Here is a 21679-nt window from a genome sequence, read left to right on the forward strand (position 1 = left end):
TTGGATGTAAACTAACATGTAACTCAATTTAATTTCTATCTGAATTGATAACTCTAGTATTTACGTGTGATCTATAAATATCAATAGGTTTGTCTTGTGCCATGCAATGACATCATGAAAGGAAATAGGAGCAGTTGATGGAATATTATGTTCTTTTTCGATTAAGTTTTTAGCTGATTTTGAAACATGGAAATATCAGGCCCAGTAGCACAAAAGCCTGTTCAATTTCAATCAGGATTGAATTTCATGAGAATTAATCAGAGCAGGGTTTTTTTTTAATAGAAGGTTTCTCTCATTGGTTCTCGTAGTATTTAGTCCAGATTATGAATTAACAGACAGTGCAACTGGCTCTCTCAAGGCCATGGCTGCGTACAAACATAGAGCAACAGAGGAACCAATACAACAGAAGCTGAAGAAATTAGTTGCATTTCTATCACCTCACAATCAACATTACATTCAACTACCCATATGTTTGGAGAGATCGATTTTAAATTTATTTTGATATCATCCGGTCACTTTCTGAACCTATTCTTCTAGATGTTCCATGAATACTGCAATGTTTTAAATTAGGGTCGCCAAATTTGTAATTTGTAAGGGTCGCTCAAATACAGCTATTATAATCTTTTCCATTTGCTCACACTCTCTTACGTTTTCAACAGATTATGGAAAACTTTATTCCGATCAGCTGCTACTTGAGGACCAATAATCCTTTCTCAAGGAACTTCAGCAAATTTTCCCAGAGTTGAGACCTGCTCTAAAATAATGTTTTTTGTAAACAAACCCACTATATTCTTAATTTAATCAAAATCGTTAGAGCTGTTTTCGAGATCCGTCCGACATACATACATAACCACAAACACACATATTCAAATAGAAATTGCTTTCTTAGTATAATTGACTTCAATGATCATGATTACTCATTCAATGAAAGCTTATTTCACATAATAATAACAGCTGGCATCAAAAGTAAAAATGTCAAACACGATTGAAATATTGAAACAGTAGCGATCATCAACATTCTTCATCATCTGATCTGAAGTAACCAAATTATAGTAAGATTCACATCAATGTGTTAGAATTTATTGTTCGAATGGGGAGCATTGATGCTATGAGGAATACTGACAGTCAACGAATTGTTATGCTTATCTCTATATATAAAAATGAATGAATTTGTGTGTTTCTTAGTTTGTGTGTTTGTTCCCTATAGACTCGAAAAATACTTGACAGAACGGCATGAAACTTTGGGAATATGTTGTGTGAATATTGGGGATGGTTTCTGACCAGAAATTTTAATAGGGGGTCTAATAATTATTATTAATCCATTTTACAGACTTATGTTTTAAAATTTTCGGCCGAGTGGCTACTTATAATTTAGCATCTAAAGTTACCAGCTGTATGATAAACACGTCATCCTGTGATCAATTGTGTACTGGTATTGAAACGGTGGTTTGGAGTTGACGTTAGTGTACCGTAGTTGATCGGTACCAGCTGTAGATAATCGTTCCTTAGAAGACCTATACAAATAATATTCTTATCACTCCCCTATCATTCAGAAACTCATGGAATAGAGTTGTTCATATTGCAATCATTAATTACTGAAGAATGACAGACTGAATTGAATTTTTCTTTGAATTTAGCTTAGCTCATATTCATCCTAAAATTGAAGATGGAAAGAATATGGAATTCTGTGTAATTGATGGTACATCGCATATTTCCTGGACCAACAACAACTTTGAAAACATCAAATTCATCTTTGAAACACTGATCTAACCTACCGGTATCTATTTTTTTAATTCAACACTTTACTGATAGATATTACTACCAATTGATTGAGAATATGTTGCAATGTCGGAATAATAAATGCTGCATGACTAAGCACATAGGAAGTCCGTATTGAGATGTAAATGAAAATATTGATTGTCAGATAAATTTCATGATTCACCAAATAAAGTCAAGTGTGACATGAGATACATTAATTTTTGGCGGTACGAATTTCGCCGGGTAAGCTAGTTCTCCTATATTTTTATCGAAAGTTACCTTCTACTTTCTTTGGTAAAACAATCAATGTTTGAGAATAATTGATTCATGGGAAAAGCGCCTTACTCCTATGGAAGATATTTTTACATTAGGAAAAGCAACAACAGCTATTTGTCCGTTTTAATAAATAACCCCTTTCTTTCGCCCGAGTTGAATTTTGGCCGAATTTCCTCATTCTTTGCAAACAGATTCCACAACGGACACTTCTGAAGTTTTAAAAATACCCTCCATATATATCATAATAAATTATTAAAATTTCATCAAAATTGTTTAAGCAGTTTTCGCGATCTGACGGATATACAAACAAATTTAATCTTGATAGAATAGGATCAATTGATAGAAGCAGCTCCTGTCATAAAAGTTTGTTTTATGAAAAACAAAAATTATCTATACTCCCAAGAATAGCTCTGATTGAAGCAGCAGTGCCCAATCAATATGTTCTCTCAATAAATGCATTTTAATTAGTTCTTCAACTTGGTGCCAACCTAATGAAGTCATCTTTACTTAATGCCAACCTGACAAAATTATTAATTTAGTTGCCAGTTAACAACTGTTTCGAAGAGGTACTCTATCTAGATTATAGTTCTAAAGTAACATAAATGATTTGGGCATTTCAATTATAATGAAGAGATTAGAAGAAGAAGAATATACATGCTAAAAGACGAACTTTAAACCCTTGAAAACCACCCTTAGAGTTGAAATATCGCCAAAATATTTCTTGGTGAGCACCTAGGATGTATAAGAAAGATATATTCCAAGTTTTGTTGCAATCCATCCAGTAGTTTTCCAGAAATCGTGATAAGTGAGTCAGTGAGATGAGAATTTTATAAGTACAGATTACGTTTCATAGGAAGGTTTTCATGGAAAGCAAATTGTTAAAATTTTCAATATGCCGCCATTTTGTTTCTACAAAGGTTAGGGAGCTGACATTTTTCCAGAATATTTTTAAAACCTACTTTGTAAACTGTGTAAAATTAAAAAAAGTTCGGTGCATGAATGGGCACGAAATAAGAAATTATAGTCCGTACAAAATTACTTTTGACTTGAAGGACATGCGCAGTAGAGAAAGTTTTCTAATTTCCAGTGAATGTACCAGTGCTCAAGATACACATACGGAACATACACCGATTGCGCCCAGCGGTCAAATGGGAGTGATACATAGCTTTCATACACAAGTACATTGTTTACGTAGTTACGTCATCACTGCTACTAACATTATTATTTTGTCCTGCGCTCTCTCTCTCTGTCGAAGAGATAACGGTATTATATAGTTTCCAATAACCATCTGCTTTATAACGACCATTCGTCTATTCGACTTCAAACGTGTTCAATTGATTTATCTCCACTTGTGACGAATTTTGAAATCATGAATACATGGGATTTCCAGCTGACAGTATGTTGAACCGTTCAATGACCGGGAATCCCCTGGTTTATCAAAACCACACTACCCCATCAACTTTCCGATAATCAGCACATATTGAATCTTTTAAATCTGTCACCATGAGTGAGAATAAGAACAGTGGTGATAGGCTTGCTAGGCTGAGTGACCAAGGTTCAAAGTTATCAGTGTTTGAAGGTTTCAAGTTTTCAAAAAATACATAATAATAATAATAATAATTTGTATTTCCATTAAGATGTGTACGAAAGAACAAAAAACAATATTATATGAAATAATATTAATTACACTGTATGAATAGTTAAGTGATACAAAAGTCTGTACATAGCTAATGTCGTGAAAAAAAAAACAAAAACAAAATATCACTTCTACACACACAAGCATCTGAAAGAAAATAATTAGGTACTCCCGAGGCAAAGGCCTATATGGGAGTCCCAGCATTAAAAAATAAACCAGAAACATACTTATAATTTGTACATGAACAAAAAGATTATAATAAACTGAGGTAAACTTATGTATTATTTACATTGAAATATTAAGAGCCGTTTGCACAGTCAAAGCTTAAACTCAATTTAATCAGCTGGTGGCTCATACTATCAAGTGCGTCTGAACTCTGAATGTCGTAATCGCTGACCGCCGGAGCCGGAATAGGTACCGCTACGGCCGGAAGATGGCAGCACTCTACGACTCCACTTACACTTCACTAACCTGTTTTCCTATTACTCAACTCAATCACCATAATATATATCACCAATCCACGGCCGGCATTTCTGAATGCTGGGTACGAGTTTATTCAGATAATGAGCTATTTATTTGATAAGCTTCATCTCGTATTTGTTACATCTGTTTGTAAATGTCTTGGGGATTTCCAATCATTCCGATTACAATGAATTTAATTGTTATTTCTTATCACAACCAGTTCTTATAACAGATAATGCTATTATATAAATAATGAATCTGTTTCATTGAATTAATTTATTTGTTCAAATTTGATTGTAGTAAGTCTCTTGTTTGTGATTTTCCTATTCAAATAACTCTTGTTTCCGGAGTTTGTTTAGTGAGTGGTGGGTGATGAGATACTTATTTGAGTGTTTTCTACAATTTTTATGATGCTTACTCAACTCATAGAGTGGTTGAGATTGTGCGTCCTTGATACGCAATGTGATGAATGGAACAAAAGAATCAGGTATGCTTTGAACCCATCTTACTGATTTGATTATTGCAATTTGTATTTATATTTTTAAACTATTCCCCCTGGCACAGTTTCACGGGGATGGAGTGCCGTCACAGTCGGACATCAAGCGAATTTGTAATTCATTCAATAATTTATTTTCAAATGTTGGAGCTCGTTTGGCGGGTGCAATTCCGGAGCGTGGTCCACTGTTGATGAGTGATTTAGATCATTCTACCAATGTGACTTTTGAGTTACAACCTGTGTCACGACTTGAAATTTTTAAAATATTCAAGAATATGCGAGGAGGCTCTGCTCCGGATCAGGATGGCATCCATACTAAATTCATAAAAGGACACATGAATGCTGTGATCGAGCCTCTCTCCCACATTATTAATGAAAGTATCCGAACAGGCAAATTCCCAAATGCATTCAAAATTGCCAAGGTCATTCCCATTTTCAAATCCGGCTCTAAATCTTCAATCAATAATTTTCAGCCCATTTTCATGTAAAGTGTATTTTCCAAAATTCTTGAAAAAATTGTTAAAATTCAATTACAGTCTTATTTAGAATCAAATAATTTGTTAGTTCCCAATCAATATGGCTTCAGATTAAATAAGAATACATCAACGCTCTGTTCGATATCAAAAACGAAATAGTGCAAAAGGTGGGTGAAAGTAATAATTTACTTATTAACTTCCTTGATATTGCCAAGGTATTTCATGCTGTGAACCTGAATGACACTGCAATGTTTTCAAAGCTATCTACATGAACGGAAACAGACCACCTGTATTAATAATATTTCCAGTGATATGTATAATGTAGATTACGATGTGATTCAGGGAAGCACACTTGGCCCTTTGCTTTTTTTGGTCTACATCAATAACCTCAGTAATGTTCCCCTAGATAGTAAGATATTTATTTCTCTTTGCAGACGACACTGCAGTTGTATCATTTGGGACTACCTGGGAAGATGCTTTCAGTAAGGCTACCAAGGATCCCTTTGGTGTCAGGAAGTGGCTCGATCAGAACAAACTTACTCTGAATGTTGACAAAACTAAGTATTTGCCTATTTATTTCAAATCAAACAGTAGCCTAGTGCAGGAGATCATCAGGCTCCACTCATGTGATGACTATCAGTCCCCTACGTGTGACTGTGGGGTATTGAAGCGAGTGGAGCAGTACAGGTACCTTGGCGTTCTGATTGACCACAAATTAAGCTGGGATCCACAAGCAGCTATTTCACTCAAGCAGCGAGTGCGCAAAATGATATATATGCCTTCAGACAGCTAAGAGAGGTCCTCCCTTTACATCAACCTCAGGTGGCGTACTACGCATATATCCAGTCAGTTCTTATGTGTGGTATGCTTGGGGTGGAGCCTCCTCGTTTGCCTTGGAGCCGGTGGCGGTGGCACAGCGAGCAATCATCAAAACATGTCTTAGGCGAGACTATCGCTAGATCGCTACCCATCTAATCTTGTTTACCAAGAGTTTCAAGTTTTTAATATTAGACAGCTTTACATACGATTTTTAATGAATTACATATACTAAAACAACAAACACTTCATTTTCAATAATTTAGTTCATACTCATAATACAAGAAATCTAATAAACTTTTATTTGGTTTTGCTCATCCCCGACTCCTACATAACTGCTTTAAAATTAATAGTTAATACATCTGTATATATTGTATAGAAACGTTCCCAATCATTTAAAACAGTCTGAAAATTACAGTATTAACACCTACAAGCAACATTTGAGTAGATGGTTATTAGAAATTGGCAGGGATGCTGCAGACCAACTGATTCAATCCGCCTTCTTATTCAGAACTTGATCTCATAGTGAATTTGCAATTTATAATGAGTAGTATAGCCTTTAAAGTACTATTTAAATATTTGTCTGTATATACTAATAACCAGTATGGAATTTCATTGTGTGCAATTTATATTCTTGATTTGCTGATGTCCTGATGAATGTTAGTAGGTTCAATTACAATAGTTTTAATTATAATATGTACAAAACATGAGAATATAATCTCAATCAACTTGAAAGAACTCACTCTGCACTCACAGACTCAAGTCTTTGTGGGGAGTATTCATTGACATAAATGTGTAAATGAATTTTATAAATTTGTATTATGTTTTGTGAATAAAAAGCTATTTGATTTGATTTTATTTATAACTCTAGTTGTAATGATCATTTCATAGATTGAAATTATCAAAGAGATCTTGACATTCTATAATCATCAGGTTTCTTTCCAATTTTTATTTGGCTTCATTCTTTCTGAAAAGTATACGATTTTGGGGTTTTAAGTTTTCAAGTATTCCCTGAAATGATATGAAGCTTTTATCAAAATTGTTACTGTGAATTGATGGCACGTTATAGTCCAAATCTTGTGTTACTCCCCTTCATATTTTTCTCTCATATAAAATTCAATTGATCACAGAGATATGAATTACTACAACAATAGTGGAGTTTTCAAACAACCGACTCTATTCCGGGAACGTTGATTGTACAGTATCACATTGAAACATTGACATAGAATAACGATATTGTTTGTACGTCACAAGAACAGAAAGTAGGGTGCAATCTGTATTATTCATGTCTATGCATTATTGATGAATAACCTCTTTACATTAACCTTTTCAATGTTAATAATAAATTCAACAAATACTTCAAAAGGAAAGTTTGATACTGTAGAAAATTATTCTCAATTCATCATTTTAAATAACTTTTCAATGGTTGTGACCTGTGACGCATTGATTCATCAATATTGAATCTTCTTTCAATATTTATGTTTCACTTCACGTTAGCAAGCATTGTGGATACAGTATCATGAAGATTTGAGTATGTTTGAGCTGAACTCTTAATTGACCGAACGAAGTGAGTTCTAAGATTCAAGTCGACGGTTTGGCATTTCTCTTAATGTTTGAATGTTTAAATATGTAAATGTTTGTATGTTTATATATTTATATGTTGCGCATTTACGGCGAAACGCGGTAATAGATTTTCATGAAATTTGACAGGTATGTTCCTTTTTAAATTGCTCGTCGACGTATATACAAGGTTTTTGGAAATTTTGCATTTCAAGGATAATATAAAAGGAAAAAGGAGCCTCCTTCATACGCCAATATTGGAGTAAAAATCAGACTAGAGAATTATTCATCATAAATCAGCTTACAAGTGATTACAAAGATGTGTGGAGAAGCCAGTCTATTACTGTATTTTTGTATAAGGTCTATAGTTTCAATCAAAGACATTAAAGAGGTATGCATCTTTAAGCTGGGCTACACCAAAGTTATTAACAAAATGGTTATAATTTAATTCTTATAGATTCTATTAGATTGAACGGAAGTTGACAAACACATATGTTCATCATGTGTATGATAAGTTATGTTCAATCTAATATAATCTAAAAGGATTGAGTTATTAACATTTTTTAAAGTTTGGTCTAATCACAGCTTTAAGGTCTTTGATTTCAATATTTTGTTCTGCAGTCATGGTATTATTATGCGTGCCCATCAGTATCAATATTCTCACATTCGAAAAAACTAATTTAATAGGTGGATAAAAATAAACAAATGAACTCAATAATGCTGGAGAAATTATAATATTTTTGATTCTAAAAAATAATTATCATCCGATAGAAAGATCATCACGGAACTGGATGAATTATATCATATGAAATACAAATTAAAACGAGAACTGAGTTTCTAACATTTAAAACAGTTGACATCTGGTACTTGTGGATGAGAATACTGCGTGAGGTCTACTGTTCATAGAACTACTAGTTAAAGCGAATTGATCATTCATATTTTTTTGCTATCCTCATTTATGTAGACGTTTTTACAATATAAGGTTAATTAATAATTTCAAACTCAATCATAAATTTTCAATGTATTTTCATTATGATTCTACTTCAAGGTTTTATTTAATAATTTAATGTGATGATACTGCACTTTGCTATCAACTCATTTCTTTGTATTTTTAGATTATTCTTGAAAACATGAAAATATTTTTAAAACATGATATATATTCTCATGAGCAGCAACCAGAAAGTTGAATTTTTGATGAAATGAAATGAGTATTGTATTAATTAGTACAAAATATTAATCAATCGATTATCAATGGACTATTATCATGAGAGAACTACACTAAATCAGTTTTCTTAGGGAAAAAAACTGGTGAATTGATCGAGAAAAAATTGCACATAAAATCATTGCAATACCCTTACGGATATTCAAAAAGAATGTTCAAATTCAGAGACTTGAAGACAGTCTTATACTAAAAGTTGACTACTTGTTCTGAACAATTTCTCAAAATTTCATAGTGACAAATGAATAAATAATCTTGTAATGAGTATTTTGGAGTGTATCCCCTAGTTCCATCCTTTCTTTTCTGATTAGTATAAGCAAAGATAATATGAATACTAGTAATATGCACTATTTCGGTATGATGTAAGGAGAACTAGTGCCATGGACGGGAAGTGGTCGCAATGACAGTCTGTGTTGCTGAGAACGAAAGCGAATTGATGGTCTGCAACTGTGTACTGTGTTCTGTGATGTAGCACTAGCAGTGAAGGTGTGAAGAGTGGCACTCTGCTGCTGGCTTTGTTGGTTGCTGGTATGGCCAATAATATCAGGCTACGTGCGTTGGGATTTACGGGCTGGTTATTAGGGTTTGTAATGGTGAATGGTGGGTGGGGGGGGGCAAAGCAATTGTGGCAGGCCAGCAGAGCATGACGGCGATGGTGACGGTGAAGGTTGAAGGATGACACAACGAAACTGGAACGATTGAATCATCGTCTTCTGGCGGCCACCACCGATTCTCTTCCTCCACCTCGCTCTTCTCCGCTCATCATTACTTTTGCTTGTTCGCCTCGCTTCGTCGGAGGAACGAATGCGAAAGTGCTGTTGCTCTGCTCTGCTCTGATCTGCTCTGCAAGACAACAGGTGGATCTAAACTGAATCGGTTTCCGACGAAGAATGGTGTGATTGATGGGGAGGGGAAGGGGGGTCTATCCCCGACCGTGAAAGTCCTTATCCCCCGTGACTGTTGCTCTGTTCCGCATCACCAACTTCTCTCATTTATCTCCTCTGTAAAGTTGTTACGTTCGCCTGCTATTACTGCAATAGACTCCACGCACAACACACATCATTCTCATCGACTTGGCTGCTTCTACTGCTCTTCTACCAAAATCGCCAATTACTGTCCGACGTTGCAGTTTATTTCTTGTATTCTTGAATTTTCCTATACTGTAGTTATCTCTGGGTATAACAGCCCAATACAATCTTGACAATATTGAATTACTTCCTCAACCGAAGTCAATCTTGGAATTTCCATTTCGCCTATCGACCATACAAAAATTAATGTAGTGTTTCCAATGCGTTAGACATGAAAACATTTTGAAAATACGATTTGCTGTTGTAGATTGACCTTTTTCAAATAATTGCATCAATGTTCAGTTTTCCTATCGACGGAAATTTCCCAAACATTGTGTAGTTGCGTATTTCTAATTTCTGAAATATCATTAGATTCTCCGGAGATAATCCAACCTGGAAATGATTCGATTCTACTTACCTCGTTATTCTCTGGTTAGGTTTTATGAAAACTTCCTATGGATACATTTTATGGATGAATTCAAATTTGGTTTAGTTGGATTGAGTGAAATAGAAATTTGTTACCAATTTATACGTTGGATTGCCTGATTTGATACTACGCAGTAGCTGTCTGCGCTGATTCTCAAATTGAAGCAGTGCAGAGAAGCTGCGCGTATTTGATCATTAAGAATTGAAGATGTTGTCTAGTCCCCCCAAAATTTTGCTGAACGTTGGCCGCGTAGCCTGCAGCTATTTATAAGAGCAAAAATAGAAACCGTCAAATTGCGTAGGTTTTTGGGTCACCACCACCACCACGTGTTCGGACTCAACAAGGAACTCTGAGACCAATTCTTGCCGCTCAATAAAGTCCATTTTCCACCCTTCCATCCTTTCACATGAATTACCATTCCTTTGGCGCACAATTTCCATACCAAAGGCACCGTTCAAATTCATTGATGGGTCTTTGTTGATTATTAGCTGCTGCTGCTGCCTTGATCTGTTTTGTTCATTTAGTGCTGACATTTGAAAGCAGAATGCCTACTGCCTACCGCAACTGCCAGCCACTTCCGGTCGCCATGGAAAAACCAATGATTTGTCATCATTATAGGCGAAACTGCATTGCACTTATGATACAAACATTAACGACGATATTCGTAGTTGCAAAAGCCCCAATTAGAATTCAAGTTTTTGGAAGATAAGTTCATAGACACAATAAATGGAAAACGTAAACAATCACAAAAAAAATTAAATTGTTAATTTTTGTGTTAAATTTGTCAATTTATCAATTAGTACTCTAACCAACTGAACCTGGATTTGATTAATTTACATTACAGTATACGATTGTACTGTTTTAATGGTTACCATTTTTGAAATCTATGGAGCAAATAAGATTTGTCTTGAATAATTTATCATGATACAGAATTGATACATCATAAAATCATGCTCTTAAGCAGTACTCGAATGGATTTGTTTTTATAGTCTTTCTTTGAATCTTCTCTTTCAATATCGTTCTCTACTGAGAATGTATCAAAATTGGAATCCCAAAGTAGAATGCATTTCCGGTGGCTTCCAAGTAAATTGCTCATACATTATTATTTATCCCAAACTCCATGATGATGAATCTTACTCGTCAAAGCAGGAATCCACCAAACCTCCAAGCAGTCATCCTAGCATCCACTTTTCTACATGTCATCATATCATTTTCATAAAAAGGCAACTATCGAAATTCAGCTATTATAAATTAGGTTCAGGTTTTCTGAAAGTCAGGTTACTGTTTTTCAATTTCACTCATATTCGTTCTTCACTCTCGCTCCACTAACCTTTAAACCGAAATGCAGTCAGTCATCTTCCTGTAAATGTGGTGATTCAATTCTTTTCCTATTAATGTAGTACCATTACATTCCTAAGTTGAGGAAAAGTTTCATAGTCATTCTCAAACAACGGTTAATCTATTGGTGAGAATATTCATTTCTTTATTTGATTCATCTACTGCAGTAGTGAATATTGGATTTGGTTTCTCTTGAGGGTTGACCTGCTGAACTCTAAAAGATAAATTCATATGTTTTTATATTGAAATAAGGAGCATATTCCTTACAAATCAACTGACAATTTAGTTATTACAATAATATTATATTCGATGTGATTGGCGTATTAGAAGTACCGGTAATGTTGGAGTGATAGAATTAGCTTACAAATTGTTATGTTACGTGTGCTGGTCGTCCATTAAGTGTATTTGCTGTCACAATAATGTCACAATTGTTCAAGTGGGCAATTGACAATGTGTATTGACTTCGATCTTGTTCATTAGCAATGGATGTTGAAATGTGACCAACATTTATAATTCTAAAGATTGAACATTTTTACCGAAATTTATTGGTTTCATGAGGCTGGATGATATTATTGAGGATGAGGCTTGTATGAGTATGTGTGAGATATGTATGATGATGAAATATGATATGACAATTTTTGAAGATTCTGAATCACCGGGATTTAGAAGCTTGAATCAAAGTTATTAGAGCCTTCCAAAAGTATCAATAGGCCTAGTACGTCACTCATGTAGATCAGAATTGGACCAAACCTTTGATCAACCACCCGACCCGACTATAATATAATATAGTAAAAAATTGTATTGTTGTTTTGATGTCCTTGAAATAGATTTCAAGTATTGAAGAGCTGTAGGTAGGTGTGGAGTATTAAAACTTGCTCATAACTCTGTCCAGAAAAGTTATGAATTACAACATTTAAGCATTCAGAATAACATTTCAATTCATAAACCATATTCAATATTATATTTAAACTTTATTTTCTCTCAATATAACGATTATACATTCAAAGATTTAAAAAAAATATCACAACAAGAAATTCAGAACTGATAGTGGATCCAATTGCATAGAATTATTTGCACTTGTTGTATAACAAATGCTCAGTGCATCACACACTTGTAACCACATGTTTGTGTTCCAACAAACTGGAAACAAATATTATTAAGAACTCTGTGTTCATTCAATACTTAGAATTGGAAACTGGAACATTAAAATCAACCATGCACCAATTGAACGTACCAAATGTAACTCCCATTATGCCAAATAGCAACTACTTGTCTGTAGAGGAACACAATTCAATAGTATCTGATTAGTAGGGCAATCAAGTGTGGTGATGACAACAATGTGGGGGTTGAGTGCGTCACTTCCGGTCGCCCTGACGTGGCGTGTGGTGTGGCGCTGCTGCCCTTCGGAGTGGCGCCACTCATCGATCGCAGTCGCGTGCCGCGCCACGGGACTCCATCTGGGCCACTCCAACCCAAACTGGGCCGAGGATATCCCATACATAACTATGCTAATTCAACCTCAGCTTATTTCGATCTCAAAGTGCGGCAATGCCTCTTCATTGTTTAAATTTGCATACCACTCGCCCCATTAAACTCGCATATCAATAGCTGCAGAATCGTTCAATAGTTGTTCATGTGACGGCTGTTTTCAACGTTTTGTGAAATAGAATAGATTTATCAATACATCAATACAAGGATCAAGGGAACTTGACTGAAATCAATACAAGTCATAAAAAATGCCCAGAACAGATTTGACGTGATTATTGAATGAAAGAAATATTATTTTTTCCTGAATTAAAATGTATGTGCTAATTACGAACTTGTAGAGCATTAAATTATCTTCCATTTCGTGTATAATTTGACTATCTTACGCATTCCCATACGACTGTTGCAGCTGTTTTAGTTTTGAGTGTCAAATCTCAAGATTTGCAACAAGTGACTTTTCTTGAATATCACACTATTCTGTCGTCATAAATTGGCAGTGTGCTTCAATATGAACATTCATATTGAGTACCTATTGGAACGTTTGCGGAACTAAATACAGGGGGCGTTTCTAAACTTCCTTCCGAAAAAAGACACTCAAAACTAAAACTGCTGCAACAGTCGTATCGGGATGCTGAGATAGTCAAATTATACATGAAATGAAAGATAATTTTATGCTCTACAAGTTCGTAATTAGCACATTCTTGTCCCATCAATTGTTGAGAAGTTATGAGACTTGAAAGAGCGGGAAAATGGAAGAAAAACTGCTTTTTCGAAAATGCATAACTTTAGAACTTAAATATCTCGAAGAGTATCGGATTTATCAAAAACCTCTACCAAACAAAACTTGTAGGAAATTTTTTGAGCTTCATTTTTATGTAGTTGATTATGTCAATATAACGCATTGTTTCCAAGATATAAGCATGTAAGTAATAAGTGGAAATGCAACTTTCTAACTACCATCATCCCTTTAGCACATGATGTAGGGGTTGGGATTTTTGATATGCTCACCTCCAAACTAGTCTCAACAAAGCTGCTAAGTCGAAAATTGTGTTTCAAACATTCCCTTCAAATTTCATTGATAACTAATCTATTGTTGCTGAACATAAATTTTTACTCTCAACACTAAAACTGCTGCAACACTGGTAGGGAAATGCGTAAAATAGTGTAAATATACATCAAATTGAAGATAATTCTATGCTCTATCAGCTCACAATCAGCACGGATTTTTTTCATCAATCGTTCAAAAATTATAAGGCCGAAAATATGAAAAAAATGGAGGCAGAAGTGTTTTTTCAAAAAATGTCTCACCTTCAAGAGCGGATATCTCAGAAACTGTGAGAGATATGGAAAAAATGTAAAAGACAAAACTTGTTGGTAATTTTGTAAGATTCAATTTTGCACAGAATACAAATGTCCACAAGATGCATAGTTTCCGAGATATATGCGAAAAATGAGAAAACGGTACTTTCAAACCACCCCCACTACTTAGGAACAGGGGGTGGGGGTGAAGACTTTTGATATGTTAATCCTCTTTTTATCCTTAAAAGAGCTGTGGAGTTGAAAATTGTGTCCCAAATTTTTCCCTCTATAATCTTTCGTTGACTGGAATAAAGTGTATATGTAATTATTGTTTTCAGAGTACTTTTTCCTTTGTGTAAATTGTGAAATTCGATGATTTTTTTTAAAAGTCGTCAAAACAGCTGTTCTACAGATGAAATATCTCGACTATGTGTTATTTTTATAAACTGCTCTACCTACCTACCACATGCACGAGAAGGACAAAAGACTCATGTCAGTTTACAAAGTCCATTTCTCAAGGATGGGGTGGACCCCATTAGATCCCCAGGAAATAGATTCATGCCAGTTGATAGAGCTGATAAATATAGAGTATGAATTTGAAATAAATCGGTCAAGTCATTTTTGAGAAAATCGTGAAAAACATGGTTTTTTAGTAACTATCCGCCATTTTTCTCAAGTATATTACGGAGCTCCTGCAATTTTCCAAGAAATGAGACTCATGTCAGTTGATAGGGCTTATAAATAGCTATCCATGGTATGAATGTGAAGAAAATCGTTAGAGCCGTTTTCGAGAAAACCGTGAAAAACATGGTTTTTTAGTAATTATCCGCCATTTTTTCGGCGATCTTGAATTGAATTTTATTGAATTTCTTATTGTCGGGTCCTCATGGTATGAGGACCTTAAGTTGAAAATTTCAAGTCATTCGGTTAATAAGGAATAGAGTTATCGTGTTCACAGACATACATACACACACACACACACACACACACACACACACACACACACACACACACACACACACACACACACACACACACACACACACACACACACACACACACACACACACACACACACACACACACACACACACACACACACACACATACAGACCAACACCCAAAAATCATGTTTTTGGACTCAGGGGACCTTGAAACGTATAGAAAACTTGAAATTGGGGTACCTTAATTTTTTTGGAAAGCAATACTTTCCTTACCTATGGTAGTAGGGCAAGGAAAGTAAAAATACGCTCCAGAGTACCTAGATCCCTAGATGAAGGAAGCTCCCTACCGATGTTCCTTGTTCTCCGCTGTTAGGCAAAGCTACATAACAGGACCCGGACTGTACAAGTCTTTGTTTCGTCAATTTTTTGTTCACACTAGTACCATAAAGTATAAATGTACAGTATAGTTATTCTATACAAGTACTCTATCTCTCCCAAATTATGTGATTCCCTCCGCAATCTCTCATGAAATATGTTTAAAGGATTCTTAACAGCTCTTGATTCTGAAATAAGAGTAATCATTTGGCCACCCTCTCACCCTCTGACTTATAAACGTGTAGTGGTAGTCCAATCTGCATGAACGCAAGAATGATTCAATACTTCCAGCCTCCTACAGATATTCCCATCAACTTTATCCTAATATCTCAAGCGAATTCCGGAAAAATAAAAATATCAATAGAGCTCATAGGCACAAATCTATTTATACGTATGCCACCTTCAAAACAAATGCTTTAAATTGCATATCAGCAACTGAAACACTTTATTGCAGGTTCTTAGTGGAATTTAGCATGTACTCCTGGAAATCAGTTTTCTTATGCAGTTATTTGAGAACGGTGAAGCCTGTGGTGTTTTGGGCGTTTGTTGTAATGAGCCACTGACCTTGGCTGGTTTGTTGCTTTTGCTGTGTAGTGTGGCCAGTCAGTCGGATTCAGCCATCAGCTGGAGAGGGCACTTGGGGATATGGTGAAGTACCCCTCTTCACTTGACCATCACTCTTCAGGTTTGTTGCTTGTTGGTTCTTCCGATGCCGCGCGCAGTCTTGAACGCGGCCGCAGCGTTGCCAGCTGGACGTTATCTTTGAGTGGTGCGGTGTTGCCGCACTCATTCTTCACCTAAAGAAACTACTGCGCCCGATTCCATGTCCCTGTTGATCCACCTTCCGCGTACTTCTTGTTATTATTCCTGATTGTAGCCTGGGCCTGGTTAATAACGGCCCAACAGCCCTCTCATCTGTTCAAGCTCACTCACCCACTGACACCTTTCATCCTTGTTTTGTTGTTGCTTCTTCCTTGTCACTCCTGTTCCCACTCACCCACTGCATACGGTACATGAATTATAACACCTGACACCTTCACTATTTTTAGGAAAGTTGAACTACATCATGTCTCAGATCGAACCAGATTGGTGCCATGTGTAACTTGGTAACAAACTTCACCGTGTTGAACTGAGGTGGCGATTGAACGGCGTTAGAGGGTTTCTCTGTTCAGGGTAGAAATTTCATGTGTAAAATAACATCTTATGCGGTTTGCTATTCATCACAATATTATGAAAGATGTACTGTAGTTTCTCATCACAAACTATGGGAGCTATTTTTCCATCAAAGATCCTAGATCACTGCAAAAATATTTTAATAATATGAAAAACCTTTTCTCTCATTTTCATTTTATTTTCACTATCTTATTTTTTAATATGGAGTATAATAACACCATTAATATAATGTTTTCTTTTTTTACAGGTAAGCTTCTAAGTTCAAATCAATGCTTCATGCAATCCAAAGATTCAAACATTTGTAAGTAATTTAGACTTATGATTTATTGATCAAAAGTTGATGGAGGTAATTAATCCTGCCAATGTCATCATTATATTATTTTTTTCTTTCGCCTTGTTGATTAGAATCAATTTCCTCTAAACCTAAATTTTTCGATTCATCATATGAATAAAATCAACCAGATTTCTCCATGCTACTTGTCGATATTGTTAAATTTTGCATCTCTGGTTATCTTCTTACTTGCAAATATATATGAACTGTCAAGTTTTCCAAAAATTATGATTTTAAAGATAATAGACATTTTTAGAACGTTGCTTATCCTACCGTAGTTGATTTTGTCACTTGAACGAAAATTGTATTGTACCAAAAATTTTGAAACTTTCATTCAATGTATAATTTGTTCCATAAGCATTAATGACGAAATATGAACAACAGACTTTATTACTTTAATTTGTTGAGTAATAATGAGTGATCCCATATTCTATTTTGTCATTTAAAAAAAATAATGTACAGTATTTCCTACTTTGTTGTGTCCTATGATGTCATTTTGAAGTTTGAATATTCCTTTTTCCTTTCTGTCTACCTTGCATTTTCCTTTGTTTTACTGTTGAAAATGTAGGTCAAGTACTCCAATTAAGTAGCTTAGGCTAAACGATAGATGTTTCGTATAACCCGCTGTCAAATTAGTAGAACCTAGAAATATAATCGGTTTTCCGTCAGAGTTTTCGAACAGTTTAAATGAGTATTACTTGTTTAGTTGATATAATTACGGTCTTTGTCTTGGGTGCTCAAAGCCTATCTTATCAGTAGATTGGCAGTATGTGGGTTAATAGTAGGCAATACAAGTGGATTTTCTTTTCTTCAACTACTAGATCATCTCTTGTGAAAACATTTTTGATTACTTCTATTGTTTGCAGAAATACAAATTCAATTCAATTTCCAAATTTTTCTTCAATCATTCCTATATTATTTTCCTTCTATTAGCTATTATCCATTTCGAACTGCGAAATTGTTATATTCTGGCTCCCAAAATCAAGTTTTCTGGTGGATGACCAAACTAAAAAATAGTGTTTGGAGAATCATCATTATCATTATAAATTAATAACTGGTGTTCGGAACTTTAGATCCAAAATCAATATTCGCAGAAGTACTTAAGGAGAAGGTTTCTTTTTGGATGGAAACAACTTTCCTAACATTCTTGAAAGAAATTCAATATGAGCAATTATTTGGACGCTCTTAATAGGAGTAGTTTTAGTAGCTATTCCCCATGTGTCATTTTTAATATCCCATATTTAAATAGATTGATCTGTGATTATTTGTTTGATTATGTGTGTATGTGAGTTGATGAGTGACAGCAGGTGCAAATTAAATGGCCGGGCGGCAGACCAACTCAACTGGCAGTTTCATTTATTATCGCGGTACTGCACTGTATTTGGTTGGTGTTTGTGCATGCGCGTGGCCCTGGCCGGGTCCCCTGCCCTTAACCCAAAAACACACTGCCCTGCCACCGCGAAGGCTGCCCCCCTCCCCGCAACCCCACCTCGCCATCCCTTCCCCATTCCATTCTGTAATGTTGGTACTCTAGTATCATCATCATCTTCATCCCACCACTCCATCCTATGCTCTGCTCTCCTTTACTCCTTCCACTTGGTCTCTGTGACGTGTCCCTTTCTCCGAGTTGTGACTCACTTATTACATCGTAGTATCATGATGTAAACAATGTTATCTGTTGTACATTACCTACCTTCCTTACTTATCGGACTTACTCACAGATCGGGAAACCAATAATTCAGTGAATGAGTCAAGGTTTGGAGGATGAAACTAGACTTGCTGTATTTCAGTTCAGTAGGTCGCCTGATAAGCTTCAGATGTTGCCTTCTCCCTAATCAGAATTAAATGCATTTGGAAATTCCACATTCTTGTTATGGTATTCGATATTAGGATTTTCCTCTTCAGGTTTATCGTTTGCGGTTCCATAGCCACAATATTAGGCACTCATATTTATTCTGTTAACAATAATTTTATTCTTCTTGAACTTGATAATTGGAATACAGTATTATCAAACAGCATAGTCAATATAATTCTGTCATCATCTTCTATAATTCTCAATTCTTCTATTGTCAAATACTGCCATTCGTTTATCTGTAATCCAGAAACTATAGTTTCATTAAAAATGTAGGATTGTGAAATGGAATCGTAATACACTAGGCCTACAGTATTTGAATTTTAACAGAAACGAAAATTTTATCAGCAGTGAACATTGTATTTGCTGAAACTATTGAAGGCCAGTCCGTACTTTATCAATTGCAGTAATTGTTCTTCATAACATTTTCAAATGCAATCAATTCTTGGATTATATTTACTCTCTAAATAATTCTGCATTGTACTTGGACAATATATTATATGATGAGAATGAGATCATATGAGAAAATTATCTCTACTTTTGACGCAGTTCAACTGCAGATAACAGACAATATTATTAGTCAGTGTTAGCACTATTCATAAAAAAAATATAAAATGGTCCACGTAAATATTTTTATCATCAATTTGAATAGTCTAGAATTTGATGAAATGCCTATAGAATTTAGTTTGTAGCTATAGACAAAGAATATCCATAATATCATTAAAGTTTTTCAACCATAATATGATGTAGCTCATTTATTGATTCATTTTATAGTCTCCATTAATCAAACTCGACAGTAATAATTGACACTGTTTTAGATAAAATTTTATCTGAATGACAAATCTGTTTGCTTTCCTCTTTCCTCCAATAAATGATCATTAGCCATCCAGGCTCATGCTGAAGACACCAAGACAGTTCAATATTTTATCTTTAAATAACTCTTCAAAAAGTTCAAAATCACATTTCTTTGTCTCAAAACATATTTTTCTAGAGAATACGAATAATCAGAAGTTGACATTTTTTTGGGCAGCTTCATCTGTTGGTTATTCAAATGATTTTTGTGATTTTCTTTTCAAATATCCTTAATTTCCGAAATGAATCGATTTTAAAATGATTCAATCAATTAAAGTGGAAAAACATCCAAGAATTCTAGAAGAAAATACGTGAAAATACTTCCACCTCATTGTTTTCTTGGATAGCCTACTGGTACAAATTCACTTGAAGATATGCTCCCAAATTAGTTATTCAAATTGGTAGAGAGTTGATCTATGATTTATCTTGGTATGAATATACCAATCTGAGTTCATCTGTCTTTCACTTAGTTATTATAAAAATAGAGGAATACTGAAATTAGTATTTTCCTTGCTTGTTTGTGCACGTTTGATTGCTTGACAGGAGCAGAGCTCTGTAATTTCATAGTACACGAGGTATGAGAAACTGATGCCACTAATGATAGTGAATTAGACGAAAAATGCTAGTGACCCATTTTCATCTCCGAAATATTGATAACTGATATTATGAAATATTATCATGATTCTGTAAATAAATTAAATTGATTGTTCCTCCTATCTACATTTTGCACGACTTTTTTATGAATTTATCAACATTATTATTTATAATGTCGTATTGACTATTAAGATATTAGAATGATATTCTCAAGTGGATTTTCAATATTTGACTATTATTATGAAGTTTACTTTAGACATGAAATAAACTTACGAAAGTAGGCTATGTATATGCTTTTGAGCAGAACCAGAAAAAACTTTTCAATTTAAAATAGTGATTTTCAAACATGACATGTTTTGGAGTAATCTGTGCTATTATTGATAAGCAAATTTTATTAGTTTATTATTTTTGAGTAATCAGTGTTATTATTGATTAGCAAATTACATTATTTAAAGTGTTGATTTGCAATTGAAAGCATCAAGCTTATAGAGCATGAGCGAACCTAAATTTTGTAGAGTATTGTAAAGTGGATGGTTTTAATGATTTGGATTTCAAAATTCGAAGAATCTCTTATTCAAAAATAATAAAACAAGATCAACACGTTTTTAATCCAATACTAAGAAACTTTCTTATATGTTATATTTGCTTAATAGTGCGGGCGCAAATGTCATTCAGTGGTTATTTTTGAGTAACAGCCGTGGAAGATATTTCAATTTCTTAGTTAGGTCTAGCATAATAAGGATCGTGATGATGAAATCGAAATCACAGGCCGCCAAGTCACCTCGGAAACAAGATAGCCGCCAAAATTTTCAGGGGTTTGCTATATCGCTTGTATTTCAATAACCGTTCAAGATATTCAACCGTTTTTTTTTTGAACGAAAATATTTTTAAAATCTCCCTCTAAAATTTTTGTTTTTAAAATTTTCCTCTAAAACGCATATAATTTATTCTATTTTCAATTATCCAAGTTTTTGTTTTGCTTTAAATATATTAACCAGTACCATTTCCTTGATGTCCATTGGCAGCCTGTTGTAAATCTTCGGTCCTAAGTATGTGACTGTTCTCTGGGCGGCAGTTGTTGTCATCCTGGGGACTGCTAGATCAATATTCCTTCTTCGCGTGCTGTGGGTGTGGTCCATGTTGAGAAAGAACTGCGGTTTTTCCTGATGAATGTGAGTAATTTGTGAATGTAAATTTGTCGGATGCTCAGTAGTTGGAGCTCTTCATATAGAGAATCTGAAGG

General features: G+C 34.7%; 2 protein-coding genes across 13 annotated transcripts in view; both read left to right on the forward strand.

Annotated features, from left to right (window-relative positions):
• Nucleotides 1-21679, forward strand: part of LOC111059730 (nuclear receptor coactivator 2) — a 354078-nt gene that overhangs the window by 269355 nt on the left and 63044 nt on the right. The gene's annotated exons all lie outside the window — the stretch shown is intronic.
• On the forward strand, nucleotides 2535-7550 carry LOC120350422. The gene is made up of 2 exons (XM_039423762.1): nucleotides 2535-4619; nucleotides 5539-7550. Exons 1-2 carry the CDS (start codon nucleotides 4598-4600, stop codon nucleotides 5895-5897), a joined length of 381 nt encoding a protein of 126 aa, XP_039279696.1. The 5' UTR covers nucleotides 2535-4597; the 3' UTR covers nucleotides 5898-7550.

This window comes from Nilaparvata lugens, chromosome 3, assembly GCF_014356525.2.
Source record: "Nilaparvata lugens isolate BPH chromosome 3, ASM1435652v1, whole genome shotgun sequence".
Lineage (NCBI taxonomy): Eukaryota > Metazoa > Arthropoda > Insecta > Hemiptera > Delphacidae > Nilaparvata > Nilaparvata lugens.

Coding starts and splice junctions, on each gene's coding strand:
- LOC120350422 (XM_039423762.1), top strand. CDS start 4,598: ATGAATGGAACAAAAGAATCAG. Junction 4,620..5,538: donor GAATGGAACAAAAGAATCAG/GTATGCTTTGAA, acceptor TTCTCTTTGCAG/ACGACACTGCAGTTGTATCA.